The 27,206-nt window shown below is 39.0% G+C and overlaps 1 protein-coding gene across 3 annotated transcripts in view; it reads right to left on the reverse strand.

Moving 5' to 3' along the window:
• The window catches only part of LOC121326830 (ephrin type-B receptor 1), a 382,350-nt gene that overhangs the window by 236,284 nt on the left and 118,860 nt on the right, over positions 1-27,206 (reverse strand). For all 3 annotated transcript variants that reach the window (XM_041270396.1, XM_041270397.1, XM_041270398.1), the window contains exon 3: positions 25,380-26,061. In XM_041270396.1, the coding sequence (XP_041126330.1) occupies positions 25,380-26,061 (682 nt within the window). The remainder of the gene's footprint in view (positions 1-25,379; positions 26,062-27,206) is intronic.

The raw sequence follows: 27,206 nt of genomic DNA on the forward strand, positions 1-27,206 counted from the left end.
TTGGTGGGACGAGGTGTAAATTCACACTTTTAGGTGCCTGTATCGAATTATTTCACCTACACCTATAAGACATATATGAATATCAAGTAGGGACATTGAGGCCTGCCAATAGTCAAAGCTGCCTGTCACCTGTCAAATGTGATACCCAAAGCAACTCAAAATAAAATGTACCACCACTGCAGAGAGGGAGAGAATGAGAGGCTCACAGGAATATTTGAAATACACCTTGCGCCTGGCCTGCATCTGAGTTTCACAGATCAGCCCGGTTTTGTGAAGCCGAAATAATTGTGAAATAGGTGACGTTTGTCAAATGAAGAGACACCTGCACCCTTCATCAGCACAGCTTGTAATCTACTTCTTTGCAAGCCCTCATTTTGTTTCTGAAGTAAATTATCTATCTTCTGTTTCTCTGTTTAATGACAACAGGCACTCTTCTGTATCAAGTTCTCTAAAGATAAACTGAACACTGGCAGTACAAGTATTCATAGAGTTCCCTTATGTTTTAATAGCCAGAGTTTTATATAGTATATAACTTGATTCAATGATATTAAAAAAATGTGATTTCCATCTGCATTAGGTGCGACTACCTCATGTTGCTTTTTTCTTCACTGTTGCTTACAGTTTGTAGTTATACTAAAATAATAAGGATAAGCTGTAACACATAGGAGCAGCCTATGTATCTAAAATACTATAAAACACATGAGGAATAATCACCATTTGGGATTTGTAAAAATACATCTTATCCTGCATTTAGATGTCATGACCCCTGCATAGAACATACTGTATGGCACACTTCTTCTTTATGTTGAATAGTTGTACATGATCTTCTTTTTGTGAATTATAACAGTGAAGTACGTTTGTGTGGGGTGTCTCTTATTAGAACAGAATTCACTTCTTACAGTTTGAGCAGACACAACCTATATCAATAGAGATATTCTTCACCCAACATTAACTTATACACTAGCTATCAAGACCACAAAGATTTCTTCTTTAGGTCACTTCATCCTCAGAAGAAAAAAAAAAAAAAACACTGATCTGCAAGAAGAATGTTCTTCACCTCTGTTTCTACTTCCCATATGAAGAAAATACCTTCTCATGAAAGCTGGTGTATTTATATCATGTGTGTAGGTGCTTGTGTTTTTTTTCAATGGCTGACTTGTAGCAGTGTCATCATTAAAACTAAAAAATATAACTTCATTAAATAAATTGTCATTAGTAAATGGTTAAAAATGCACAGTATAAAGAAAAAACACAGAGGTTCTTTATGGGTAACTGTCACAGAGATGGCCGAAGTGGGCGGCGTCAGAACCAGGAATGAATGCACAAAACAGGACGGATGAAATGAAATGATGATGGCTCTTGGTTGCGCCGGTTTATTGCAAAATAAAAGGGTTTAACAAACAAACAGAAACAGGACACCCAACCGCGAGTGGGTGAAAACATGTTGTTTTTATGCAGCTGTACCAAGACTCAACTGGTAATCAATCATTCAATTGGAGTCTCGGTACAACTGCACGTGAATTAATAAAGTGCAATTCCCTGTGCTCACATATTACACCATGTAACAAATTTTTTATTTTTTTGGTTCCTGGGTAGTAAGTGTTATTTCCTAATTGCTTATGCCTCAAAAGTATAGAAAATGGCTATTATTCCCCACAAACTTTGCTTTTGTGACAAGGACAGTGATATTTTGAAATTTACCTATTTTCCAGAACATTCCAGATAGATTCAATGCTGAGTAAACTTGGAGTAACTTTTATAAATTTCTAGAACTTTCCAGTAATATAAATAGTAGTATAAATACAGGGGCCTTAAGCCCACCAGTTCAGTTTAGTTCCAGCTGCCTAAGTGGATACATATCTGCATTTTTCTGAGATGGCATCAAGAGGCTGCAATGGTGACATTCCTGATGGGTCTCCAATGCGGTTTTACCAAGTTTCCCTGCTATCTTTGCCTTTGGGACAGCAGGGACGCCAAGGCGCACTACCACAGGCGGGACTGGCCACAGCGGACCGAGTTCTCTGTGGGGAGGAACAAAGTCAAGTGGGAGCCACTGGTGGACCCCCGGAAGGTGCTGATGCCACCACTGCACATCAAATTGGGCCTTATGAAACAATTTGTCAGAGCTCTAGATAAGGAATCAGCAGCCTTCAAGTACCTTCAAGACTTCGTCCCTAAGCTGTCTGAGGCAAAGGTCAAAGCCGGTGTCTTCGTCAGACCACAGATTAAGAAGATCCTGGAGTGCAATGAATTCCCCAAGAAGCTCACTAGTAAGGAGAAAGAGGCTTGGAACAGCTTTGTCTCAGTGGTTCGGGGCTTCCTGGGCAATCACAAGGCTGAAAACTATGTGGAGCTGGTTGAGACTCTGGTGAAGAACTACGGCACAATGGGCTGTAGGATGTCCCTCAAAGTCCATATCCTTGATGGTCATCTTGATAATCAAGCAGAATATGGGAGCGTACTCGGAGGAGCAAGGCAAGCACTTTCACCAGGATATACTGGACTTTGAACGCCGCTACCAAGGACAGTATAACGAGAACATGATGGGAGACTACATTTGGGGGCTGATTCGTGAAAGTGATTTACAGTATAATCGTAAATCCCGAAAAACTACTCACTTCTAAATCTTTTGTAGTCATTTTTGTATTACTTTAGTATAAATACATGTTAATTTGGATTCATATGTTGTTTTTTATGTTTTATGTTTTATGTGAACGAAAAGACCGTTTTCTCATTGGAAATAGGTAAATTTCAAACTATCACTGTGCTGGTCACAAAAGCAAAGTTTGTGGGGAATAATAGCCATTTTCTATACTTTTGAGGCATAAGCAATTAGGAAATAACACTTACTACCCAGGAACAAAAATTGTGTTACATAGTGTTATTACTTTTTACTTGCATGTGAAGTGCTGTGCAATCCTTGTGCCTAAATACAAAAATACATTTTAAACACTCGTGTTACACAGACCCGTTTATATCCCGTGTACCAATGACTATACACCAACATGGTTTGAAATGGTCTTTCTCAGTGTCTTCCTACAGTGAATTTTCCTTCAGTACTAAATTGAGTGTTTTATAGTTAGGGATGCCAACACAGTTTACTGTATTTCATAAAAGCGTGCTCGTGCCAGTACACTCGTCTCTGTGCATATTTGGTGTTATATGTATGATGGAATTGGTGCACGGGGTGTGTTTTTGTATGGGGAATATAGAGGTGGCTGGAGGGAGTTGAAATCCTCCTTGCAAAAACATGGGAATGTGGCTGGAGCTGTGAATTCAATAAATGATTAAATGATTAATTAAGGCTGTAGCCGCAGGGGTATATAAATAGGGTGATCACTGCTGTTACTTTGGTTAGTGTTGGGTTTTTATGTCTGTGGAGATGTTTTATGTTGCTGTGTCCATGTCCTGTTTGTTTACGCTTCGCAAGTGTTTTGTACAGCCTTTTATTTTGGCCCTTGCGCCTGTTATTTTATTAAATGTGTTTTGTTTAGAGTTTCTGTCCATGTTATTTTTGTTTGTGTATAATTAAAGGTGTGCATTAGCGCTTTACTGTACCTTCTGTGTCTGAGTCTCCCTTCCTGGTCTAAACACCATTGCCAGTGATGTACTCACACGTGCATATATAAAACCAATTTTTTTCAATATTTCTAATCACTTGGAGACCTATTTGCCAGATCTCAGTGAAACTCAGGAGTGAAATAAATACGTAGACTGTGTGACTATTATAACCAATCTTCAACTGACAGAAAAGATTTGTTAAACAGGGAGCTGTTTGTCTATGGACACTTCTCTATACAATCTCTAGCCAATTTATTTCTCATCTGTTTAGTCAGGGAAGGTAGTTCTATCTTGGCACATATTGTTAGGCACAATGGTTATTGTTTTAAGCACAAGCTATTTCTTCAAACTGCTTTTTATTGAGTTATGCAAATAAAATAGGCTTTATCAATGGAAAAAAGAAGGAAACCAGAAACAATGTCTGAAATAAATAACACACATTCTACAGTACAGAAGCGTGTTTCTTTCCTCTCTTTAACAGCTCATTTGACGCAGTGCAGTGTTTACAGTACTTTAATCCTAAGAGATTTGTACTGCAATGTGGTTTGAGTTATATATGTGTTTTTCAGCTAATTCAAAATCGAAGAGCTGTACAAAAATCAGCAGGTTTTGACCAATATTACACTGACAGTACTTTTTAAAATCATATATTGTACAAATGATTTCACTATATGCCCCCATCTTACCTAACAACATCTGTAAGAGCTAAAACAAGCAATATAGACGACGATGGGCACTTAGGGATGATAACGCTCACAGATTTTGAAAATAAACAGATAATTAAAAAAAAATAGGATTATACATATATATTTTTCAGGAGGTGGCTTGAAACCTAGTTCTGGGAGACCGGGAGATCGAGTTTGACGCAGCTTTGCAATATATCAAGCACCAAGTCTCCCCTGGTGTGTCATGCAGTGGCCTGAAACCTAGTTTCTAGAAACCAAGTTCCAAGCCACACTTCTTGTTCCCTCAGCTTTACGTGTTCAATATCCTGTTATGTTCTGTATGATTCTCTACTATTGTTTCTGTTTACTAACTAGTACAACAAAAATACTTCTGAAAAGACCCCTCCGGCCTTGTTGGGAATTGAGATGAAAAAGCACTTAACATTGTTCTACGCACTGCAACCCACAGGTGAAGAAATGTGCACTGAAACTTTATTTTCAGAAGTTTGCTGTTAGTAAGCATGGCCAATATCTGCCTTCATTACAGATTTTTTAAATCAGAACCTACACCCATACAAAGAGGAAACAATAAAATGGCTACAAAATATGTGTGCTGCAAGCCACTGCACTTAACTAAAAATGTCATCCAAATTTCCATTTCCTCGCTAGCCTGACTCTGAACAATCCCCCTGGATGAAGACAGGCTTCTCAGTCCAATCTTGCCTCTGCCTTCTCAAATAATCCATTTCCCTGCACTGTTTATTTCATTATGCAGATCAGGAATATAAGATGATATTTTCTGAGTGTTCAGCTCCGCCAAGCTTTTGACACATTGGCATTAATATTATAAATATTCAAATAACTTTATTTAACATTCAGCGGGTCTTGCGTGGTGGCAAGATTCACGGGCCATTGATTGAGTGTGGTTCCATATGGCTAAGTGCCCATTCATCATCACCACGTTATTTATGCATAATGCCACTGATCATCTCAAACCTCTCTCAGTCAGAGAGCCTGCCACATTTCCATTTAACTGCTACAACACTTCAGGATGGAGGAAATAAATAAGAAAATAAATAGAATTCCTCTGCAGAAATGAGTTATGACTGTAAACTTTCTGTTGTGTAAATGTCATTTTCTACCATGCGTAACCCAAATGAAATGCATGATCTAGGTTTCAGTTAACTGGACAGCTTTTTTATTGCATTTTTTTTTTAGCACCGTGAAGGGACCTTTACAGAACGAATCTCTTTTTTGCAATTACTTAAATACTGTTTTTTTTAGTCTGTGTTGAGGTGCTTTCACTCGAGCTCAGGAGCTGCTTTTCAGTTTTAGTTACCTGCCATGGATTTGCGTAATGTACACTAGAACTGCCTTTGTGTCTTTCTAAAAGTAAGAGCCAGCGCCATCTAGTGATCTGCCACTTTGGATCAAGATTCCTTTTCTTTTTTTCTGTCAATACAATGACTGCAGTCCACTTGATATATTATTTATATAAAGACACATTGGCTGATCTAGCATGTTACATATTTCTATTGGAGGCAACTAGAACTGAAGAGCAGCTCCGAAGATATAGCATCTTAATGGACAGTAAAAAAAAAAAAAAAAAAATGAGTAGCTTTTAATAGTAGAATATATTAGTAGTCATAGTAGTAGTTGTAGCAGTCGTAGTATTAATTAATAATTATAATTAGTAAGATAGATAGATATAGATAGATAGATAGATAGATAGATAGATAGATAGATAGATAGATAGATAGATAGATAGATAGATAGATAGATAGATAGATAGATAGATAGATAGCTATCTCACAATCGTGTTTGCACAACAGTGTTGTAATGACAGACTTCACTGGAAATCAATGAAGCTGGTCTGTGGTATAAGTCAGGGAAGTGAATGAACTCCTATACTCTGTTCCCTGGGGAGAGAGCAGCCTGCTGCTGTGGACAGGCACACTGTGCCTCAACATGGGCTTATCCACAAACAAAAAAAAATTAATATATATATATATATATATATATATATATATATATATATATATATATATATATATATAGCTAAATTATGTTTAAAATGTCTTTTTTTTCAGAGAAGAGAAGTTCCTGTTTCTACCCGCATGGTGTCTTGATTCCTGTTGGAAAACAGTAGTACATACCCACACATTACCTTCCAGGCTGTAAGAGCAGTCTATATTTTTAATGAGAGGAGCAACTGTTATTTATGTCTCCTTTAAATCCAACTAAAAGTATGCAACTTTTCCTCAGAATCCTCATTATTGACAGTAATAAAAAGCAGGAGTGACTTAGAAGAAAAGGAAATGAACAATGCCTCTGTGTACATCCTTCATGGTTGCAATTGGCGCACAGAGACTAGAGCTTTAATTCCCATCAGACTTAATACACAGAAGGCCTTTACCTAATGAAAATAAGTTTTAAAAAGAAAATGCACAATCTTACTTCTATGTTTCCCTCCCACATTCACTGCTTAAAAAGACAAAGCCTCTCTTTTCCGTCACTGAATGTCCTGTATTATATATATATATTTTTTTTTTGGTGAAGGATGACTGAATAGAATCTGCATTGCAAATACTAAGGGACGCCCCTCTCCCCCCGCCGCATCCCTTTTCAGTCCTGTCTTCTAATTAGCCTTTAGCGCTTATGTGTAAGACAAGAATAATAGGGAAAGAAGGCCGGGAGAAGGCGAGGGAACAGAGTGCCTCTCTGAATGGCCTAGCAGATGGGCCAGACTTCTTCAATTTGCTTCTGTGGTTGTTGTTGGCAAAACACAAAGCTGGAGAGAGTGGGGGTTGCTGGCAGGCACTGAGGGTGACAGGCCGCCCTCCATGCTGATCAGGGGACACTGTTGCAAAGTTGTCAATGGGGAGAAAAGGGGGTGGAGATAATGTAGCAGGGGTTTAAATAGTGTTGCATATATAAAGAATTTAGGATTTGAGGAAAAAACACTGATAAAAACACCCATGAAACCTAATAAATGAAACTTTTTTCATCCTAAAGAACACCAGAGAATAAAATTAAAAGTTTATTATAACAAAGCTACAGTGCACACTGTGATTCCTATCTTTGTATTTTAATGTGAGCAGTTCCCAAGATGATTCAGCACGTCAGAACTTTACCACAAAGAACTGGTCAATTTATATGTGATCTTGTTTGGAATCCTTACTTAACTTTAAGGGCTACTATCAGCAGCAGGAGCATGCCATTTTGGCATGCAAGTCTGTGTTACTGTTGACAAATACTGTGGTGGATCTCTGAACTACTTGATGATGTTTTCTATATAAATAAGGCAACAATCAAAAAATGTTTGTTTTCCTTAAGTCAATTAAAAAAAGTTATAACCAATCAGGGAAGGGGTTTGGTCAGTAAGGGAATATCTGAAGCAACATTGTAATTGACATAAAAGGCAACAGATCATTTATGAAATACATACTAAAGAAAAACATTCTGCTGGGAGGAGTATTGAATAAGAGAGTTTCACTTTAAAACATTCTACATTGAGGATGAAACATGGGGCGAATTGTAAATCTCAATTAAAAAAAGAGAAGGAAACACAGTTCTTGGATCAAACAGCTAGTAGGTGGCAACCTCCAGCTCTATGACTATGTACATTCCTGCTACAAATTATTGATCAGTCGAGGCCCATTCCCATTACCAAGGACCACATGCGAACAAACCCTGCTTGAAAAGATGCTCCTTGAATATTCGAACATGCTAACAGCAAGTCGGCTTTCCACTCTCAAAAGAACATATTATCCTCCAGCTTAAAGAACCAGCACTGGGTGGACTTGCTTTTCTTTTTTGTTATTTTGTTGTTTGTTAGTTTTATTTTTTCACACACACACAAAAAAAAGACAGCTTATTTTATTACTGTTATTTTGCTTTAAAAAAAAGAAAAAAGAAAAGAAAAAAGACCTTCCAAAATTAACGGCTTGCTGTCTGAAGGGGCCTTTTGTAGCATGGCTGCCTGTGGAGCTGCCCGACATTATTAAGACATCAGAGGCATCAATGGCAGGCCCCACAGGCTGAATCTTAGTGCTAAGCCATAATGTTGTCATGCTCAGGTAGATTCTAATAAGACTACTTCAGTCTGTATTGATTATCACTGATCATGCCAATGTTGTTTATTGGCTATGTTTAATTTTAAAGTTATTTACAACTCACTTGTAGGCTTTTTCAATGTCCTTCCTAGCCTGTCATCAGTTTAGGAATGGTTTCTAAATTATTTCAAATTAGTGACGGTTCCCCCTATCAATATTTTTTATATAATTTCAATATCGCAATATCGTGGGATTAAAAAAAATAATAACGTTCGCGTGCAGAGACCATCAATTTAAAATGAATCGTTTCAAAGTGCACCAAATCTTAATCTGAGATGCAAGAATCCCAAACTGATCTTTCATTCCAAATCATCCCGACAGTTTGACGTGAAAAGTTCATCAGATCTTAAAGTTTTTTTTTTTTTTTTTTAAATCAATTTTGCTTTCCCGCATGGTTGCTGAACAAGCCAAAGGTGATTTTTGTCACCCTACAATCACGACAGAGATATGCCAGCGTTACTCATTTTTTCAAACAATCAATATAGTTTCCAGCTTTGTTGCAACATAAAATTATTTTCTTTTCGAAGGTAATTAGACAGTGCATGCTTTTTATTAAGACAAAAGGGATGACTTCACTACGAAAGTGTGTTTATATTTATATTATACACAGTGTGTGTTTATATTATCTTTTTTTATTTTATTTAGAATCCAGGGGCAAGGTTCATTGTAATGAAGGCTGTTATAGCAAGGGTGTACTGTATTTATTCCTTACTCAACCATTACCCATACACAGGGGAAACTATAACAGAGAAGGGCAGCCAAGCTAATTACAGGGTCATCTATTTATTTCAAGTTTATAAAACCATAAATAATATAAATAAAGTCTACAGATAATAGGGTGGGTTCAGAAAAGTTGGACTATCTAGGCTGTTTCCTTCTATTCCACTGAAAGGCAGAATAAGGTCTGATCTAGCTGAATGATTACAGGATGAAGTTTAATCCAAACTGACCCCTGCAGTGTTTACTTTACCTTTGTTTTATCCCATGCTGTCCATATCTCAGCAATATATTTTTCAACCTAATCCTTTATTGTTTTAATATTTTTATTCACACATCATAGGTAAATCAACTAGGGAATTACTTTTCTCAAGTTTTACTTGGGAACATTCACCAGGTAACTAAGAATCATTGCAGTGTATCCAGGTCATGCTCCCTCCTGCAACAATGCTAGTGCTCTGATTGAAATGAGTGGCGTATTGAGGGAACAGAAAAGCAGCAGTGTTACAGGAGAGAGTGTGAACTGGATACACTGTGATGTTTAGAAGACACATTCCTGAGTAAAAATTTAGAAATTTATATGAGTTGATTTATGACCCATGATGTGTAATTAAACATTTCAAAAGACTTTATAAAAGACCAATGTAATGCTGTGATATGGACAATGTAGAATGCAGGATGCAGCAAAGGTAACATCATGCGCTTCTTGTAAACATTGCTGTTTTTGTTTGTAACACTTTAAGATAATAATGCAGCACCCAGTATTGCCTGTGATTACCTGGATGTGCCAGTTGGGCATCTGTGGGAGTTTTATTTGTGGCCACAATTCATAGAAGAATGAGCCACAATCTTGCAACACATTTAGGAAGCTTGCAGAGTTAATGTCACAGCAACTCCAAGTTGCCACTGCAGCAATAGTGACCAGTGAGCACATAGAAAAAGGAGAGACTTTGGATCCCAACTCTACTTGGGCTCTCACACTAAACCTCTCTCCAGCACTGTTACTCGACATCTGTGGGCCTGCAAATTGAATAAAGCTCAGCTTGCTTTTTCTTAGAGTCTCCTCCATCTGGGATGCTATTCCAACTGTGCCTAAATTGAACATTAATTCCAGAAATCTTACAATTACTGTTAGACATGACAGTGTATCATTCGAACACAGGCATTTTACTGTATTAACTGTTGTTTTAATGTATTTTCCAGTTTTAATTTGATTACTGTATTGTATGTGTTTTATTGTAATTGTATAATTGCATAATGTGACACAATGTGTGGTGCTGTTGCCTTCTGTAATGTCCCCCAGGGTGCCTTTAATGAGCTGTTGGATCAAATTAAATAAGCTTTTTTTGATTGCAGTAGATTTGGTAGGACTCAAATACATGGTATGCCAGTTTTGAGCTGTCACATTCTGAGGTCAACCCAAACTGCAACATACGTATTTCTGGCTTTATTCATAAAGCAAAAGTATCTTAAATGAATCTAAACCTATTTTAAAATGTACGTGCGGCCAACCATAATACAACAGAGTTTTTCAAACAAGGGTAATAAGGCTTTGTTTAAGTCTTGGTCTTCAGTTCCATCAATCACTTACAGATGTGTATTTGCAGTAAAATAGTTAAACTGTGACTGGCTTTCAAATTTGGCCACATGTAGCTAGAAAGGTGTTTAAGTAGCTTTATCTACGAGCCTGCATTTGTAGAATAGCGGTACATTGCAGAAGTGCAGATTTGAAATATAGCTTCTTCTACTTTAACTTTACCTGTACAAGAGGTAACCATGTGGAAATTTTAGTTAAAGCACTGATAAACATATGTCACAAATCAAGTTTAAATAGTTGTGTGATAGACCTGTACCATCACTGATTTCAGTAGATTTTAGAAAGCTTGTGAGAGAGTGACACAAAGGCTTAGAGTGCATACTGGTACAGCAAACATAACATTTGAAGGGCAAGACTTCATTACGAAAAAAAGAAAAAACAAAACTGTAACAAAACTGCTACTTCTTTTGAGCAATGCACTCAAATTAACCTTACTAGTTTTGTGATTTGTGAATAAAATGGAGGTTGCTAAATGTGGTCTGTGGTGATTAACAAAAGACAGAGAGTAGAAATAAATACAAAGCCAAAGCAATTTACATAAACAGCATTACATAAACACCCAAACAATTCATTTACTTGAAAGAAAACTCTTTATTTGAGCTGACAATGAGAAAATCCCTGTACTGGCAATGCTAGTGGACTCTGGAGGCTCAGCCAGCCCTTTGTTGCTGGCAAGGCACCACTCTCTCATTGGGAATTGTAAACCTTGGGTCTGGTCTCTCAGCATCTTACCTAGTGGTCTTCTGTGTGCAAAAACACTGGCAAACCCACTGCTGCCCCGTTCTATACAATATACTGGTGCGGTTTTAATGATTTACTGTACTCCATATCTGAAGACAACGAATCATATGTTCTAATTGGTAAGCCAATGAAATACAACTTATATATTTACTATAGTTCAAAAGCCATAGTTGACAGACTTTTGAGCTTTTCTTAGTAGCTTGTTACTAGTTTTGTAACATTAACAGCAGTGGGATTTTATTTTCCCGCTCCCTTCCCTCTGCATCTCTCTCACTGATGATAATAAAGACACTGTAAAAGGGAGAGATCTGTGCTGACTCTGTGGCGTGTTCACGGGCTGCAGGAAGAGGGCGGCAGTCGCCCAACAACCGCCTGTGAGTCATGGCAGTGACACGGGGAGGTGGGAAAGTGGGTGTGTGGACTTTCCCCCTCTCTGAATGGCTGGGAGGCGGGTCTTGGGTGATTGTTGGTCCTATAAAATAACGCTCTGTTGTTTCCTCAGGTCTGCCCACTTAGACGCACCAAGAGTGCGGAAGCTTTGATTCAGGACCGGGAATCAGCCAGGAGAAAAATAAAGTTTCACAGCGAGACAGAGAGAGAGAGCGGGGAATCCTTGGGCAGACCCCGGCATATTGTAAAAGAGCAGGCTAGATAGCCGATAGAATAGGACAGTGATCCGGGTCGTGCAGGTAGCAGCGACCGGGATAACGCTGCCGAGTGCAGCACATTTTATTTGTAGTTTTATTACTGTTTTATTTTCCCTTGTTCTTTTCGCCTTCTGTTTTCATTATTATTTCTTTGAGCTCCTACGAGTGCACTTGCTGTTCGTGTACCAGCTGTGGTATTTCCGTGGTGCTGTCTATCATCGTTGATAGGCAGCCCATAGTCAACAGTGCCCTCTGCCGGAGGAAAAATAAGAACCGGTCCAAAATAAAACTGGGCACCTGTGTGGTGTTTCCAAGTACACCTGTCTGTCTCCTGGTCAGTGAATTACCCACACCCCTTCCACACGTGGTGTCAGCAGTGCGATTCACTGGCACTGCCCCAAGCAGTACAGCTATAGAAGGAGCAGACTAGCGATGGATGCGACTCAGTTTGCCGCAATGATGGACCTCCTGCGCCAGACGCTCACCGCGCCAGTCCAGGGGGTGGCTAGACCCGTAGCTCCAGACCACTCCATCCAGAGACCCACCAAATGGCCCCAAGCCCAGTGGGCTAGCTATGTGTTGCCCCAACTCACCGGGGAGGCTCAAGCAGCTGCGAGGACGCTGTCCCCGGAGCACATGTTGGATTATCCCCGGCTGAAGGCAGCCATCCTAAATCGTGTGGAAGGGGTGTGGGTAATTCACTGACCAGGAGACAGACAGGTGTACTTGGAAACACCACACAGGTGCCCAGTTTTATTTTGGACCGGTTCTTATTTTTCTCCGGCAGAGGGCACTGTTGACTATGGGCTGCCTATCAACGATGATAGACAGCACCACGGAAATACCACAGCTGGTACACGAACAGCAAGTGCACTCGTAGGAGCTCAAAGAAATAATAATGAAAACAGAAGGCGAAAAGAACAAGGGAAAATAAAACAGTAATAAAACTACAAATAAAATGTGCTGCACTCGGCAGCGTTATCCCGGTCACCGCTACCTGCACGACCCGGATCACTGTCCTATTCTATCGGCTATCTAGCCTGCTCTTTTACAATATGCCGGGGTCTGCCCAAGGATTCCCCGCTCTCTCTCTCTGTCTCGCTGTGAATCTTTATTTTTCTCCCGGCTGATTCCCGGTCCTGAATCAAAGCTTCCGCACTCTTGGCGCGTCTAAGTGGGCAGACCTGAGGAAACAACAGAGCGTTATTTTATAGGACCAACAATCACCCAAGACCCGCCTCCCAGCCATTCAGAGAGGGGGAAAGTCCACACACCCACTTTCCCACCTCCCCGTGTCACTGCCATGACTCACAGGCGGTTGTTGGGCGACTGCCGCCCTCTTCCTGCAGCCCGTGAATACGCCAGCAGAGTCAGCACAGATCTCTCCCTGTTACAGACACGTATAAACTAAGTGCTCTTAAGCCTGTCTTTTGAAAGCAGTCATTACGCATCTAATGCCCCATACCATCCAGCCACCTCAGAAAAGCCCCTTTTCATACATGGTAAAAATAATTATTTACCCCCCCTCTTACTCCTTTACTATTTACTCCTCCCCCTGTTGAATATTGCTTTAAAATGGCTACAATTTGACAAGACAATCTCTGCAGCACAATCACAACCGTCTCTGCCCGCGTGGACCCCATCTAGTTAATGACTTCTTTGCATCAGCGGCTAATTGCACGATTGATATGCATAAAAAATGCTGCTGTCTGTCTACAGACACACTCCGGGGCCTTCAGATCATAGCCACCTCCTGCCTCAGTCACTTCTGAAATTACCCTGCCCCTTACATCAACCTCAATTTCTGCTTTTCGTAATGAAATCTGGATAAAAAATAAAAAAAATTAGGGAAGTCGAGAAACACTTATCTTCCTCACTGGTAGAGTCTGGGGAGGAACGTTCAGTCCTCGCTCAGAGTTTTAAGAGATAGGCCTAATTTAGACCAGATTATCCAAGAACAGTCGTATCACTTCATTTCCAGTGGTTGTCCTGTTTTTCTAAATCAATGTTAACTGCAAGCTGTGAGCACAATTATAACCCTGTATCAGACAATAAAAGCCAACATGCCTCTTGGTAGGTGGCAGCAATCACTATTTTAAAGTTAGCACATAAAGTCCTTTCTTCTGCAGGTGAAATAATAAAAAAAAACAAGGACTACTATGAGAACATGGAACGCCACGACATTTCACCTTGACAAAGGGTGTTCTCATTGAAGTGAGATGTATTGATCACCAACAATAAATATAGTTCGATCTTATCTGCACTCAACAGGGGCGAGGCTGGTGCCACAAGGATTAGATAACATGTTAGAGGTTTTTAATGAGGGAATGTAGAGAATGTTTTGCGTGTGTAAATGGGAATCTTCTTCCGCACTTTCTCCACCACTGTTAGGGATATTATATCACACTGAAAGTAGTTTGACCAGTCAGGTTTTCTTTGTTTTCAGTGGTCCTGAGTGAATACTTTTCTTACTGGATGTCGTTTTGGAATCTATCTTACATTCATTCAAATCCAACGACAGAAAGATGAATCATACTGTTCCAAATTGGGTGGTTGCTAAGCAGATGTAGAGCTTGATCTAAGGGAAGTAATTATCCGACATCAACTGTTAAATATAGGTTTAAACATACTCTCTTTCCAAATACTTATCATACAAACAGAATACTCAATGAATGTTTATAGCGTACTGTGGTTATTTCACTAATGAGGAGAGCTGTAAACAACCCACTCAACCCTTTTGGGGGCTCGACCGGGTTATTCGCATCCTCAAAGGAGTAATCATCATCATTACGAATACATTAACATAAGTATTGAGATGAAATGAAATATATACTTATTATTGCACAGTAAGGCACTGCACTGTATGCACTCTATATATACCCTATGTCAGGAATGGGCAACTTTAAGGTAGCAGAGGGCCATAAAATCCACTAAAACCCTTTGGCAGGCCACACATTTTTTTGAGGCTACAATATGTTTGCTCCAATACAACACGTTAAAGGACAATTAACCATGGCTTACAGTGTAACACTGAAGTACAACCTTTTAAATCCAAAACAACAAAACAGTTTAAATATATATATTTTTTTTTTTACTAACCTTGTTTCAGTGTGCAGAAGAGCAGTGGACTAAAAAATGAAAATAACAAAAAACACTTCTTAACGTCTCTGCTTCTTATCACCATTACATTATTTTACCAGTCAGTGTGAAACTTGAGGGTGAGTCTGCTTGTGCACAAAGAAGGACACATCTTTATCAATTTTAGTAAATCCAACCTGCATAAGATGGAGGAGTGTTTCATCTGTCAGTCGGTTCCTTTCATTTGACTTCAAATGATTCAGTATAGAGAAGCTACTTTCACAAATTTAAGTGCTCCCAAACAGAGAGCACAATTTCAGTGCCCAGTTTCTCAGATTTGGGAAATGGGACAATTGAATGTCCCTTCTATTCATCTTTGTAGCAAAGAAAGCATCAGCCTGCAGTTAGCATAGTTCTAACTGTAGTTCAGAATGCTGGTCACTGACAACAGCTGCGAGTGGATCATTAAAAAGTGTTAGGTCTGGTTATAAACTTTCAAAATCCTGAAAGTTTGTAAAATGAAGCTGCAGCATTTCACTGTCAGTAGAACACTGACTGAATTGGGAGGGTGAAATCCAAATAAAAAGTGCTCTGGCAACCATCCAGGCAAGCAACAAGGATTTCCCACACAGTGACTCTTGATGGATAATGCAGTGTAGTGTTGGACAGTCCATTCCACTCGGCTTCTATAAACCTGCAAACCTGGCCTTTGATCCACGTATAGTAGGCGCTCCACCTGTGACAACAGCCGACAACAACCTCCAAAATCTGAACCCTTTGTTGTCCGTGTAATGAGGCTAACTGCACGTTACAATTACTGTCAATTGTCTGTACATATATCAGTAGCTGACTTACATCCGACACATCTGTACTCTTGTCTAGTGCCAAAGAAAAATAAGAACAATCGTGCATAATTTTTTATAGCTTTTCTTCCACGTGTTCATGCTTTGTGAAACTGTATGTCGAGAAAGAAGTACCGTTTAGAAATTTTTTGACATTCTGTCATCACCAAATGCCTTTGGCATTTGTATTGCAAATCGTTTCACTGTTTCACCGTCAATCAGTGGTTGTTTAGTATGTGCCAGCTCAAGAGCAACAAGGTGTGATGCACTGAGTAAGACATGAAGTTTATACTGTGGTGGCTCTGGAAAGGGACTCTGCTCCCTTAAAACTTTGCCTTTTAGGTCAGCAATGGTGGCATCTCTATATATATGATAATGCAGGAAGTTAAAGTTACATTGGCAAGACGAATTAGAGAAATAAATAATGTAATAGAGACATTTATAAATTACACAAATTGCATGTTTCCTCCATCAGAAATTAGACAGTTACTTTGTAAAGAACAAAAAACTAGAACATTTGCACAAGAAAAAGTTAATGAAATTGCAAAAATGAATAGGTCAGCTGGGGTTAGAAAATAGAATAGGTCTAGACAAAATTTAAATAACACATCCAAGAATGAGGAAAACACTGCTGAAACACTTTCGATTAGATTGCTTGAGCAATGTGAGTATAATAGTTATGACCGCTATAACACAGTTCAAATACAGAAGGATGGGAACTGTTTCTGTGGATGTTTAGGTGTGGTTTTATATGATTCCCAAAATGACCATCAAACAATTAGACATAATATAATAGAACTAATGGAAAGCAATATAAAACTATATGAAATTTACATTGACTCAGTGAATCATATTGAAATAATGAAATTAAGTGACTGCAGAATAGATTCTTGGACTAGAGAGGCTGAAGTTCTGGCAGCTGTAGACCTCCTAAATCGGCCCATACAAGTATACACAGACTTAAAGAATAAGGATTGTTTTAAATACTAAGACAAAATAGAAACTATTAAAAATAAGAACAGTCCATTTTAATCTTTTATATAACAATAACCATTTCTCAGTTATTGTATTTAAAGACACTGAAACCGGAAGAACATCTGAACACTATAACATAATTAACAAAGATAATCAAAATAAATCTAAAACAGTAAAAATAAGCTAGTTTAAAGTAAATATTAAAATGCGAAATAGATCATTAAAAATGAATAGGACAGAGAAGTCAAAACAGAAAGATAGGAGACCCAAAAATGGAAATGGTACCAAGTATAAAGATAAAACAGAAGATATATAGTATTTAATTTATCAAGTAATACTTTAACCACATCCCAAAAAGCGTATTGAGTAAATTACTTGTTTATACCGACTAAAAAATACACTGATAAAGATAAGCTGGCCATCGAATTAAAGGAGTGGGGAGAGACGCATGAGTTTAGCAGAATATTTTTTCAATGAAACTATCTCAGATTCAGAGGGTAATTATGAGCATGGGATTAAAGTTAATAATACAAGCACTTGGACTCCACCAGATGGAAGAGATAAATGGTTATACATTTATATTGAAGAAGTTAAACAAGAAATAATAGTAGGACTAAAGAAAAATGTAAACTTAATTTAACCAATATTGAAGAACAAGCTATGACTGAGTGTGGCGATGTGTCCCACCCCTGAGTGTTATATGTTGCGTGTGGTGTGTTAATGTTGGTGTAAAGTCATTTATATATAGTGTGTGTTCACGGGAGTGCACTAATTTAATTCATGTGCAGTTGTACCGAGATTCCAATTGAATGACTGATTAGCAATCGAGTCTCGGCACAGCTGCAAAAAAGCAGCATGTTCACTCACTCTGGGTTGTTTGTTCGAGTGCAGGTTGAGTGGAGAACGGGACTGGAGACAGAGGTAATAGTAATTAATAGTAAATCATAATAACAGCTCAGTGTGTTCGTCTGTGTAGTCCGTTTTGTTTGTCTCTTTGTTTTGGCTACCAGTGCCGTGTCCTGTGTTTTGTTTGTCTTGCAACCTTTTACTTTGTTTGTTCATTTATTAAATGCTGAGTGCAAGCAAGTGCTCAGCTTCACCAAACTCACTGTCTCAGTGTTGGTCCCTATTTCTGATGTGACGTCACCCACTACAGCCGTCTTTGTGACAGTGAGTTATTAAATGATGATGATATATAGTGCCGTGAAAAGGTATTTGCCCCCTGACTGATTTTCTGCATTTTTGCACATTTTTCACATTGAATTTGTTCAGATCTTTTTATGGGTTATAGTAGTATATAGAGGGACTCTGAAAGAAAAAATGACATGTGGTGCTTCTTTCATATGTTTGGTCTGCAAGGTAATCAAACATGCAATCTTCAGGTGTGAAAAAGTTATTGCCCCCCTAGTTAACTCAACCCAATTAAAGAGATAATTAGGGTCAGCTGTTCGAATACTTTGGTTAACAATCAGGCCTGATTTGGGCCAGCCCTGCCCAATATAAATCTGACTAACTTTGGCCATTACCATCAAAGTGAAGTTGTCACCATACAGGTTCTAGAGGCACATCGTGCCACGATCAAAAGAAATTCCTGAAGACCTCCAGGAAAAAAAAAGTTGTTGATGCCTATCAGTCTGGAAAGGGTTACAAAGCCGTTTCTAAGTCTCTGGGGCTCCACAAAACCATAGCCAGAGCCATATTGTCCAAATGGAGAAAGTTTGGGACAGTAGTAAATCTTCCCAGGAGTGGCGGTTCTGCCAAAATCTCTCCAAGAGCAAAGCAAAAACTCATCCAGGAAGTCACAAAGAACCCTAGAACAACATCCAGGGATCTGCAGGCCTCTCTTACCTCGGCTAAGGTTAGTGTTCATGACTCCATCATCAGAAAGGCACTGGGCAAAAATGGGATTCATGGCAGCGTAGTAAGGCGGAAACCACTGTTCACTAAGACGAACATGAATGCTCGTCTCAAGTTTGCCAAAAAGCACCTGGATGATCCTCAAGAGCTCTGGACCAATATTCTATGGACAGATGAGTCAAAAGTGGAACTTTTTGGCCAACATGGGCCCTGTTACGTCTGGCAAAAACCAAACACTGCATTCCACAGTAAGAACCTCATACCAACGGTCAAGCATGGTGGTGGTAGTGTCATGATTTGGGGATGCTTTGCTGCATCAGGACCTGGACGACTTGCCATCATTGAAGGAACCATGAATTCTGCTCTGTATCAGAGAATTTTACAGGAGAATGTAAGGCCATCCATCCGTGAGCTGAAGCTGAAGCGCAGCTGGGTCATGCAGCAAGACAATGACCCAAAACAAACAAGCAAGTCTACATTAGAATAGTTGAAGAACAAGAAATTTAAAGTTTTGGAATGGCCTAGTCAGTGCAGATAGTCAAAGTCCAGACCTAAACCCCATTGAGATGTTGTGGCAGGACCTGAAACGAGCAGTTTATTCTCGAAAACCGACAAAAGTCACTGAGTTGAAGCAGTTCTGCATGAAGGAGTGGGCCAAAATTCCTCCACGGAAGTGTTTGGTTGCAGTTATTGCTGCTAAAGGTGGCGTAACCAGTTATTGAGTCTAAGGGGGCAATTACTTTTTCACACAGGGGCATTGGGTGTTACATAACTTTCATTAATAAATAAATGAAATAAGTATCAACATTTTGTGTTATTTGTTCACTCAGGGTCCCGTTTATCTAATATTAGACTTTGGTTGAAGATCTGGTAACATTCAGTGTCAGAAATATGCAAAAATGCAGAAAATCAGACAGGGGGAAAACACTTTTTCAAGGCACTGTAAGTATAAGACCAGCAGATAAAGTTTAGGGAATAGTGCTAATGAATAAAGATGACTATATGAAATCTGTAGAATGTGAATTAAATAATACGGATACATATGAAGAAGTTAAAAGCAATATGATCAATAAATCGGTAATAGAGGTTAAGGAAATTACGGAGAGACTAAACAATAAAGGCATTATATCAAACAAATTACAAAAATCCATGCAGCCACATAATGCAAGAAAAGGCCTAGCAAGAGGAAATCCTAAAATGCACATAGAAAATCCCCTGATGCGAATGCTAGCATGATTGATAATCCAACACAAGTAATAGCGGAAATAGCAGAAAACAATTTAGGTCACACGTTGAGAAATTGCCAAGCTAATGTTAAAGATCCAACACCATTTAAAAAAAAATACTTCAACACTAAATCACAACCTTCCACAGAAAGCAATTTTATTTTGCATGGATGTAAAACCCTTGTACTCAAGTGTCCCTAATAAATAAACTTTTCAAAAAGCACTAGATGATAGACTAGATAAATCAGTACCAACAGCAGAAGTGCTGAACATGATCAATGTAGTTTTAGAAAACAGTTATTTTACATTTGTTGATAATAATTACAAACAAAACGGTGGTACAGCAATAGGATCTAAATTAGGAATGCATTTTGCCAGTACATACATGGAGAAATGGGAAGAACAATTACTTAGAAAATCGGAAAGAGAACTTTTAGAATACATTCAGTTTGTAGATTATATTTTTGGGGTTTGGACACATGGAGAAGAATCTCTTTTCCAGTTTCATAACATGGCAAATGAAATACTCAGTAATATTAAGGTGGACATTCAATAGCCAAGAAAAGAAATATGATTTTTAGACCATAGTAAAACTTGAAGAAGGTTCAATTGAGACTGACTTCTTCTGTAAACCTATTACATGGACCACTATTTACACATCTCCTCTGCACATCCAATACACACTAAAAGGGCAATCCCAAAGGGTCTAGGAATAAGAATACCAAGAATATGCTCTAAAGAAAGTGACTATGTAACTCAAAGAAATGTATTAAAAACAAATCTTAAATAAAAGAGAAAACAAAGAAAGAATTATAGAGAGGGAGTGATGAAAAGTGGATAAACAAAAAAGAAATGATCTACTAGATTATAAAAATAGAGATAAAAAGGTCAAAAATTAAATAAATCTATATTTCTTAAGGCCCCAGTTGTAGCATTCAAAAGAGAAGCTAATTTAGGTGAGAAGCTAATATATATATAGTGAGATAGCAGGGAGGGGGTTAAAACTCCTCCCTGCTAGAAACATGTGAAAATGCACTTTGGGTGTTTGGGCTAAGGGTTTTTGTAATTGTTTAAATTGTTTAATGATTTAGTTAATCCCCTGCACCTGGTGGTAATTATAAATTAGAGCCAGGTGCAGGGACTGTTGAGTGGAGAGCCCATCTGTGTCTCTGTGTGTGTGTGTGTGTGTGTGTGTGTGTGTGTGTGTGTGTGTGTGTGTGTGTGTGTGTGTGTGTGTGTGTGTGTGTGTGAGAGTGAGAGTGAGAGTGAGAGTGAGAGTGAGTGAGAGTGAGTGAGAGAGAGAGAGAGAACAGTCGTTGCAAAGTAAGTCACTGTGTTTAGCCCGTGTGTTATGGTGTTTGTGTTGCAGGTAAACGGCTTAGCCGTCCTGTCTATTAGTCAGGGACATATTAATGTTTAGTTAGAGCTCCAGGAGAGAGCTAGGTGTTTGTTTTTTGTTTTGTTGGTTTTGTTATATTCATTTGTGTTTATTAAAAGAGCGCATAAGCGCTGAAAAATCAATTTCCGTGTCCTGGGTCTGGTATTAAAAGGGCAACGAATGGCATGAGTGCAGAGGATCGTTCACATATGGTGGCAGCAAGTGTGGGTGCCCCTAAAGACTGGATTTTAAAGATTTGTGTGATTGGCTCCAGAATTGGGCAGAAGAAGTCCTCCGTTCTCCAGATCTCAAAAGAAAAGGAGAGAAAAGGAAAAGATTAGACGAAAATAGTAAAGAGCCAGAGAAAAATTGAGGAGCCGCTGCTCCCAGAGCCCAGAGGGGAGGTGAGGTGCCCATCTCCATCACCCCAGCGAACCAGTCCGGCACTGCCAGGTGCGGTCCCTAGCACCGTGCTCCTGGACACCCTGCCTGTACTCCTAGACCTCCCTGCGCTGGACCTGGAGCCCAGGAGTCTACAGCATTGGCCACAGCTTTTCCCCTGGTTCCCTCCTCCGCTCTTCCCGAACACACATCTTCCAGGGGAAGATCTCTGCCCACTGCTGCATCCTCCTGTTCCTTGGTCGTCGCTTTGGTTGGCCCTGTCATCCCGATGGGGTCCCTTGTCGTCGGTTCATGGTCCCTTCCCGGAAGTGCCGGAAGGACCGACCCACCCTCAAGTCCGCCCGTGGAAGAGGGCGGAAATTGACATTTCGGGACTTGATTGTGGGTGGTTGTGTTTTAGGGGAGGGGGTGGCCTTGGTATGGCTGGTCAGTGTTGCACACTTGGGGGGGAGGATGTGTGAGATAGCAGGGAGGGGGTTAAAACTCCTCCCTGATAGAAACGTGTGAAAATGCACTTTGGGTGATTGGGCTAAGGGTTTTTGTAATTGTTTTAATTGTAATTATAAATTAGAGCCAGGTGCAGGATATTTGAGAGGCAGCCAGACTGATCGGGGCTGTTCAGTGGAGAGCCCGACTGTGTGTGTGTGTGAGAACAGTCGTTGCAAAGTAAGTCACTGTTTTTAGCCCGTGTGTTATGGTGTTTGTGTTGCAGGTAAACGGCTTAGCCATCCTGCCTATTGGTCAGGGACATATTAATGTTTAGTTAGAGCTCCAGGAGAGAGCTAGGTGTTTGGTTTTTGTTTTGTCATATTCATTTGTGTTTATTAAAAGAGCGCGTAAGCGCTGAAAAATCCATTTCCGTGTCTACCATATTGTCCCTTTAAGGGGAAACGCGTGGTCTCCTATCGTTCACAAAAAAAAAAAAATATATATATATATATATATATATATATATATATATATATATATATATTATATATAATTTTACAGCAAACACATGGATGTCAAGTCTTAAGGTTTAAGAGTGAAACTCATGTTTTTTCACAATTTTGAGTCTTACGGCCGTGCAGTGACTTATTTATTCTAATTATTTATTTATTTTTGGAGGGGGAATCACCATGAAGAGGAGTACATTACCATTCTATATCCCTGTAGCTGCTACGCAAACTATATTAAGCATATTAAACACATTTTCTCAGTATTTATAAAGAAATATATGTAGATGTATTTTAATTTAATGATGTACATGTTAAACCAGATATAAACATTCAATGTTAAATGTAATTTTGTTTTTTAGTGTGTGTGGTGTAGCCAGACTATTTCTTTGTTTTATTTATTTTATTTCATCTCCACAAAAGGAGCAAAGACAGATGGTATTTTCTTTTCATGACTAGCTAGTTGTGTTTTTTGTATGTACTCGTGCTGTGTTTGTGTCGTTTGCTTCGCTCCCGTGGTGCATAGCCCTTGTTAACATGTTCAAAAATCTTGATCCGTCATCAGCACCACTTATACAGAACAGCATTACATAATGTAGGAATAAATCAAGGATTTGAATATAAATAATAATAATAACTTCTTGTCATGCCGTCAAACACCAATAAATACCTCCAATGTTTTGATTCAAACACAGGCTCCCTTGAGAAAGAGATGTTCAGTACAACATATCGAAATGTTGGGCAGCTGTCTCTTTGAGGTAATATATATTATTCTGCTTAAATTGCGAAATGGAAAATATAAAACAAGCAAAGAACAAAGCACAAAGAGACATCTTATTAGGTCTTTGAGTAAAGCGATATACTCAAATCCTGAACAGATTTTAAAGATGCTGCTCAATCTGCGATTAGTAATTAATTGCAGGGTGTTAAGAATGTACATCAAGTGAAATACAAACCTTTTAATACAACGAACTTAACATAAAAGCAGTAAATTATAGTTATAAGATACAGGTCATTGATTTATTATTTGTGTATTTATTATTTAGGCAGGAAGTTAACCCATTTGCAAGGGGGTCAGGTTAAGCAATTTCGGAGGATATTGACCCCAGACATTGAACTTCAAGCAAGTTTGAAAGAACGCTCGTAATGTTCTTGTCTTGTTATTTAAAAAACACAGTTTTAGAGGAAAAAACACAACATAATTAATCTGTTTTACTTATGTTATAAGACTACTGTATATACAGTATTTAAACTGCAAAATCAAATGCCAAACCTTGTTTGCCTAATCACAGTTTTTTAAGTGAAGTAAAGAAATGTATGCTTATTAAACATTTATAATTTTCTCATAAATCAAACTACCACTTTTGAGAAAACAAGTTTTACAGACACAATCAGCACCAGACAGTGGCAGGCTTGTGGAATAAAGGCAGAGACTGCTTTTTAACAACAAAAAAAGCCTTCTTAAATGTTTTTATTTTTTAACATACAGATCACTGGATTTGTTTTTGCAAGGCTTGCTGCTGTGGCATGTAGAATTGCATTGGACTCCCTTATGCACACAGAAGCATTTCTTTGAAGCCTTGCATAGACCCAGAAGCAGCCGCTGCTTCTGCACGAAGAGAAAGTTTGTTTTCTTTGGGTATTTCGTCCAAATTAAGAATGAACTATCAGACAGCCTCCAGCAGACCGAAGACCGAAGACTCTGTCTCTTCTTTTGTGTTTCGCTCTTTGCTTGTTTGACATTTTCATTTAGCAATTTGATCAAAATAATTTGCTCAAAGACCAAAATAACCTTTTATTTCATTCTTTGATAATTTGTCAATGCTCAAATTGCAAAATATGGTGGCTGGTAGTATAAATTAGAAATTATATGGGGCTTCTTATGTCATGAAAAAAATAAAGCTCTGTAAAAAGGCCTGATACAAAACATATTAATGACATTAATGCATACGGTTCAAAAAACTATTCTACAAAAAAACAACACTCTGAAGAATTATTTTCAATATAAAGGAAGGTGAAGTTTTTTTAAACCCTTTTGTATTTCTATTTTTCCAGTCACTGGAAGGTTTTTGCTCATATTAGAAATCATTTGTCTATATACATGTTCATGTGTGCTTGTATTCCAACAACCATTCATGACTTTTAGCACAAGGCAGTCTGAATGACACCATACACTTTTAACCAGAATGCTCTTAGCAATAACTAAATGTTTTTGCAGTAAGTGGGATCTGGCCAGACTGTCATCATGTATAATTACTTTAAGCAGTTATTTTAGTCCTGAAGGCTTTTACTATTATGCTTAACAAGGGGGCCAACACAAACCTGATAAACACTGAGGGACAATGAAATGAACAGCAGACAAACAACCTTATGGTGTCAGGTGGCAACTGACTACAGAACCTGCGTATATGGCCTTTGACTGAAAATGCAGGAAGGAAAACTAAGGCAAAGAATAATAAGGGACTTCCAGGGTAGTTTTAATGAGAAAAAAAGGAACATTTGGTGCGTGTATTGCTGTACTAAACATCTACATCTTGAAATTACATATTAAATGTACCTTTTCACAACACTGGATTTTCCATACAACCAAAAACCTTGTTTTTGAATAAATTGGGTTTAACAGACATAGACAGTACTCCTTACCTCGGCAAGCATTCCCGTTGTCTGGCTCGTAGCCGGCCTTGCAAGTGCAGCTACCAATGGGTACCATCCACTCCCCATCCCCATTACAATACAACTTGATGGGCACGTCCACTTCCTGGGAGCTGGGAATGCAGATTCCACGAGCGATGACCAGAGAAGTGCTCTCAGCGCCTGTCATGGTCTCTGGGAACATGGCAAAGTTCTGCACAATGCTGGGGCACTTCTTATAGAAGACACGGACGGAGAGCAGAGACATGCAGGCTCCATAGTCCTGGAAAGCCAGGTAGAAACCGTTCTTGGTGAGCGGGCCAAAGCTGCGGACCTCAGTATTGACTTTCATGAGTCGCCCACCGAAGTCCACCTGCGAGAAGCTCTCATCAGCTGCAATGGTGTCCACTTTCAGGTAGGGAGCTTCTGTCCAGAAAGCCGTGCCCTTGGTGGCAATGACCGAGTCTGTCTCGTAGTAGTAGAGGTTGAATGTCTCTTTGCAGGAGCCTGGCACGTTGGGGATGCTGCTGCAGTCGCGGACGGTGAAACGCATCTCCACATAGATGCGCTGGGCTGCCCGCCGGTCAATGAAGGTGGTCAGCAGCCAGTTGTTCTGGCTGGATTCAAAAACATTGCACACCTGGTATGTGCGGATGGTGTTCAGGTTTTCGTCGTACCCACTCACCTCTTCCCACTTGAGGAAACAAAAGGAGAGAGAACATGGTTAGGGATGATTCAAAGGCATGTGCCTGGCCCAAGGATACAGAACCAATGAGTTGAGGATTCTATTCGCATTGCTGTAACAGACAACATGTGGCTTTCTGTTTAATTAATATACAGGGGTTGGATAAACAGAAACACCTGACATAACTCTGTTAATGGGAAGTAGGCAGCCAGGCAGTGATTTAAGCCTCTAAGGTGTGTATCCTGGAGTGATACATTATCATTCCAATTACTGCCTGAAATTCCTACCGGGAAGTTGGGGTGGGAATCTGTTATTCAAAATTTCCCTAAGTCATCCCTTTGGACACAGTGCCTCATGAAACATCTGCAATTTGTGCAGTCAATAGTATAGTATACATTGCGTAACAATTTAATAAGTGATAGTCAGTGCTTTACTTTTTTATCATTTTTTTTTGTCCAACCATTTTTAATCACAGTTCAAATTGTACCTATCCTCTGTCAAGAACCAAGCACCCAATAACACAACACAGAAACCTTGCTGTCCTGCAGGGTGAACACTATACAGGAGAAAGAACTCAGCATTGCAAGGCTTGCTCAGTTGTCAGGGAAGTTGAAAACACAAACCTACAGGTTACAGCACAATACAAAGAGGTTTAATACATTTAAGTGAAAACTTAAGTGACAACAGGTCTTGTCCCATTGTTTAGTAGTTCAATACTGGTCTTAAAACCTACTACCTAATCTCCAAAGGAGTTATGAGCATTAAAGAACTCCAGATAGAAATCTCTTAAAACACAAAGTTGTATCACAGCATAGAGAGAATCGGGGTGACAGCTTGAGATTACAAGATGAAAACCTTGATAGTACAAATGCATACGCATCGTCCCACTCGAAGGAAAATACGACTTCCAGTTTAGGAACAAAAAGCTCCTATACTTTAGTCCCAAGTTACTGTATGCCAAATGTACCTACTTTTTACCTTAGGAAACCTGCTAGAGAGACTGGCAATTAAAAAAATCCCAAACCCATTACAGGATTTGTGATTGCTTATTAAAAGACATAAGTTAATTAATAAAGATTATGAGATAATTATTACATCAACATTTCAATATGACTAGCTGTTTGTTAAATATAAGCTACTGTGAGATAGTAAGT

This window comes from Polyodon spathula, chromosome 14, assembly GCF_017654505.1.
Source record: "Polyodon spathula isolate WHYD16114869_AA chromosome 14, ASM1765450v1, whole genome shotgun sequence".
Classification (NCBI taxonomy): domain Eukaryota; kingdom Metazoa; phylum Chordata; class Actinopteri; order Acipenseriformes; family Polyodontidae; genus Polyodon; species Polyodon spathula.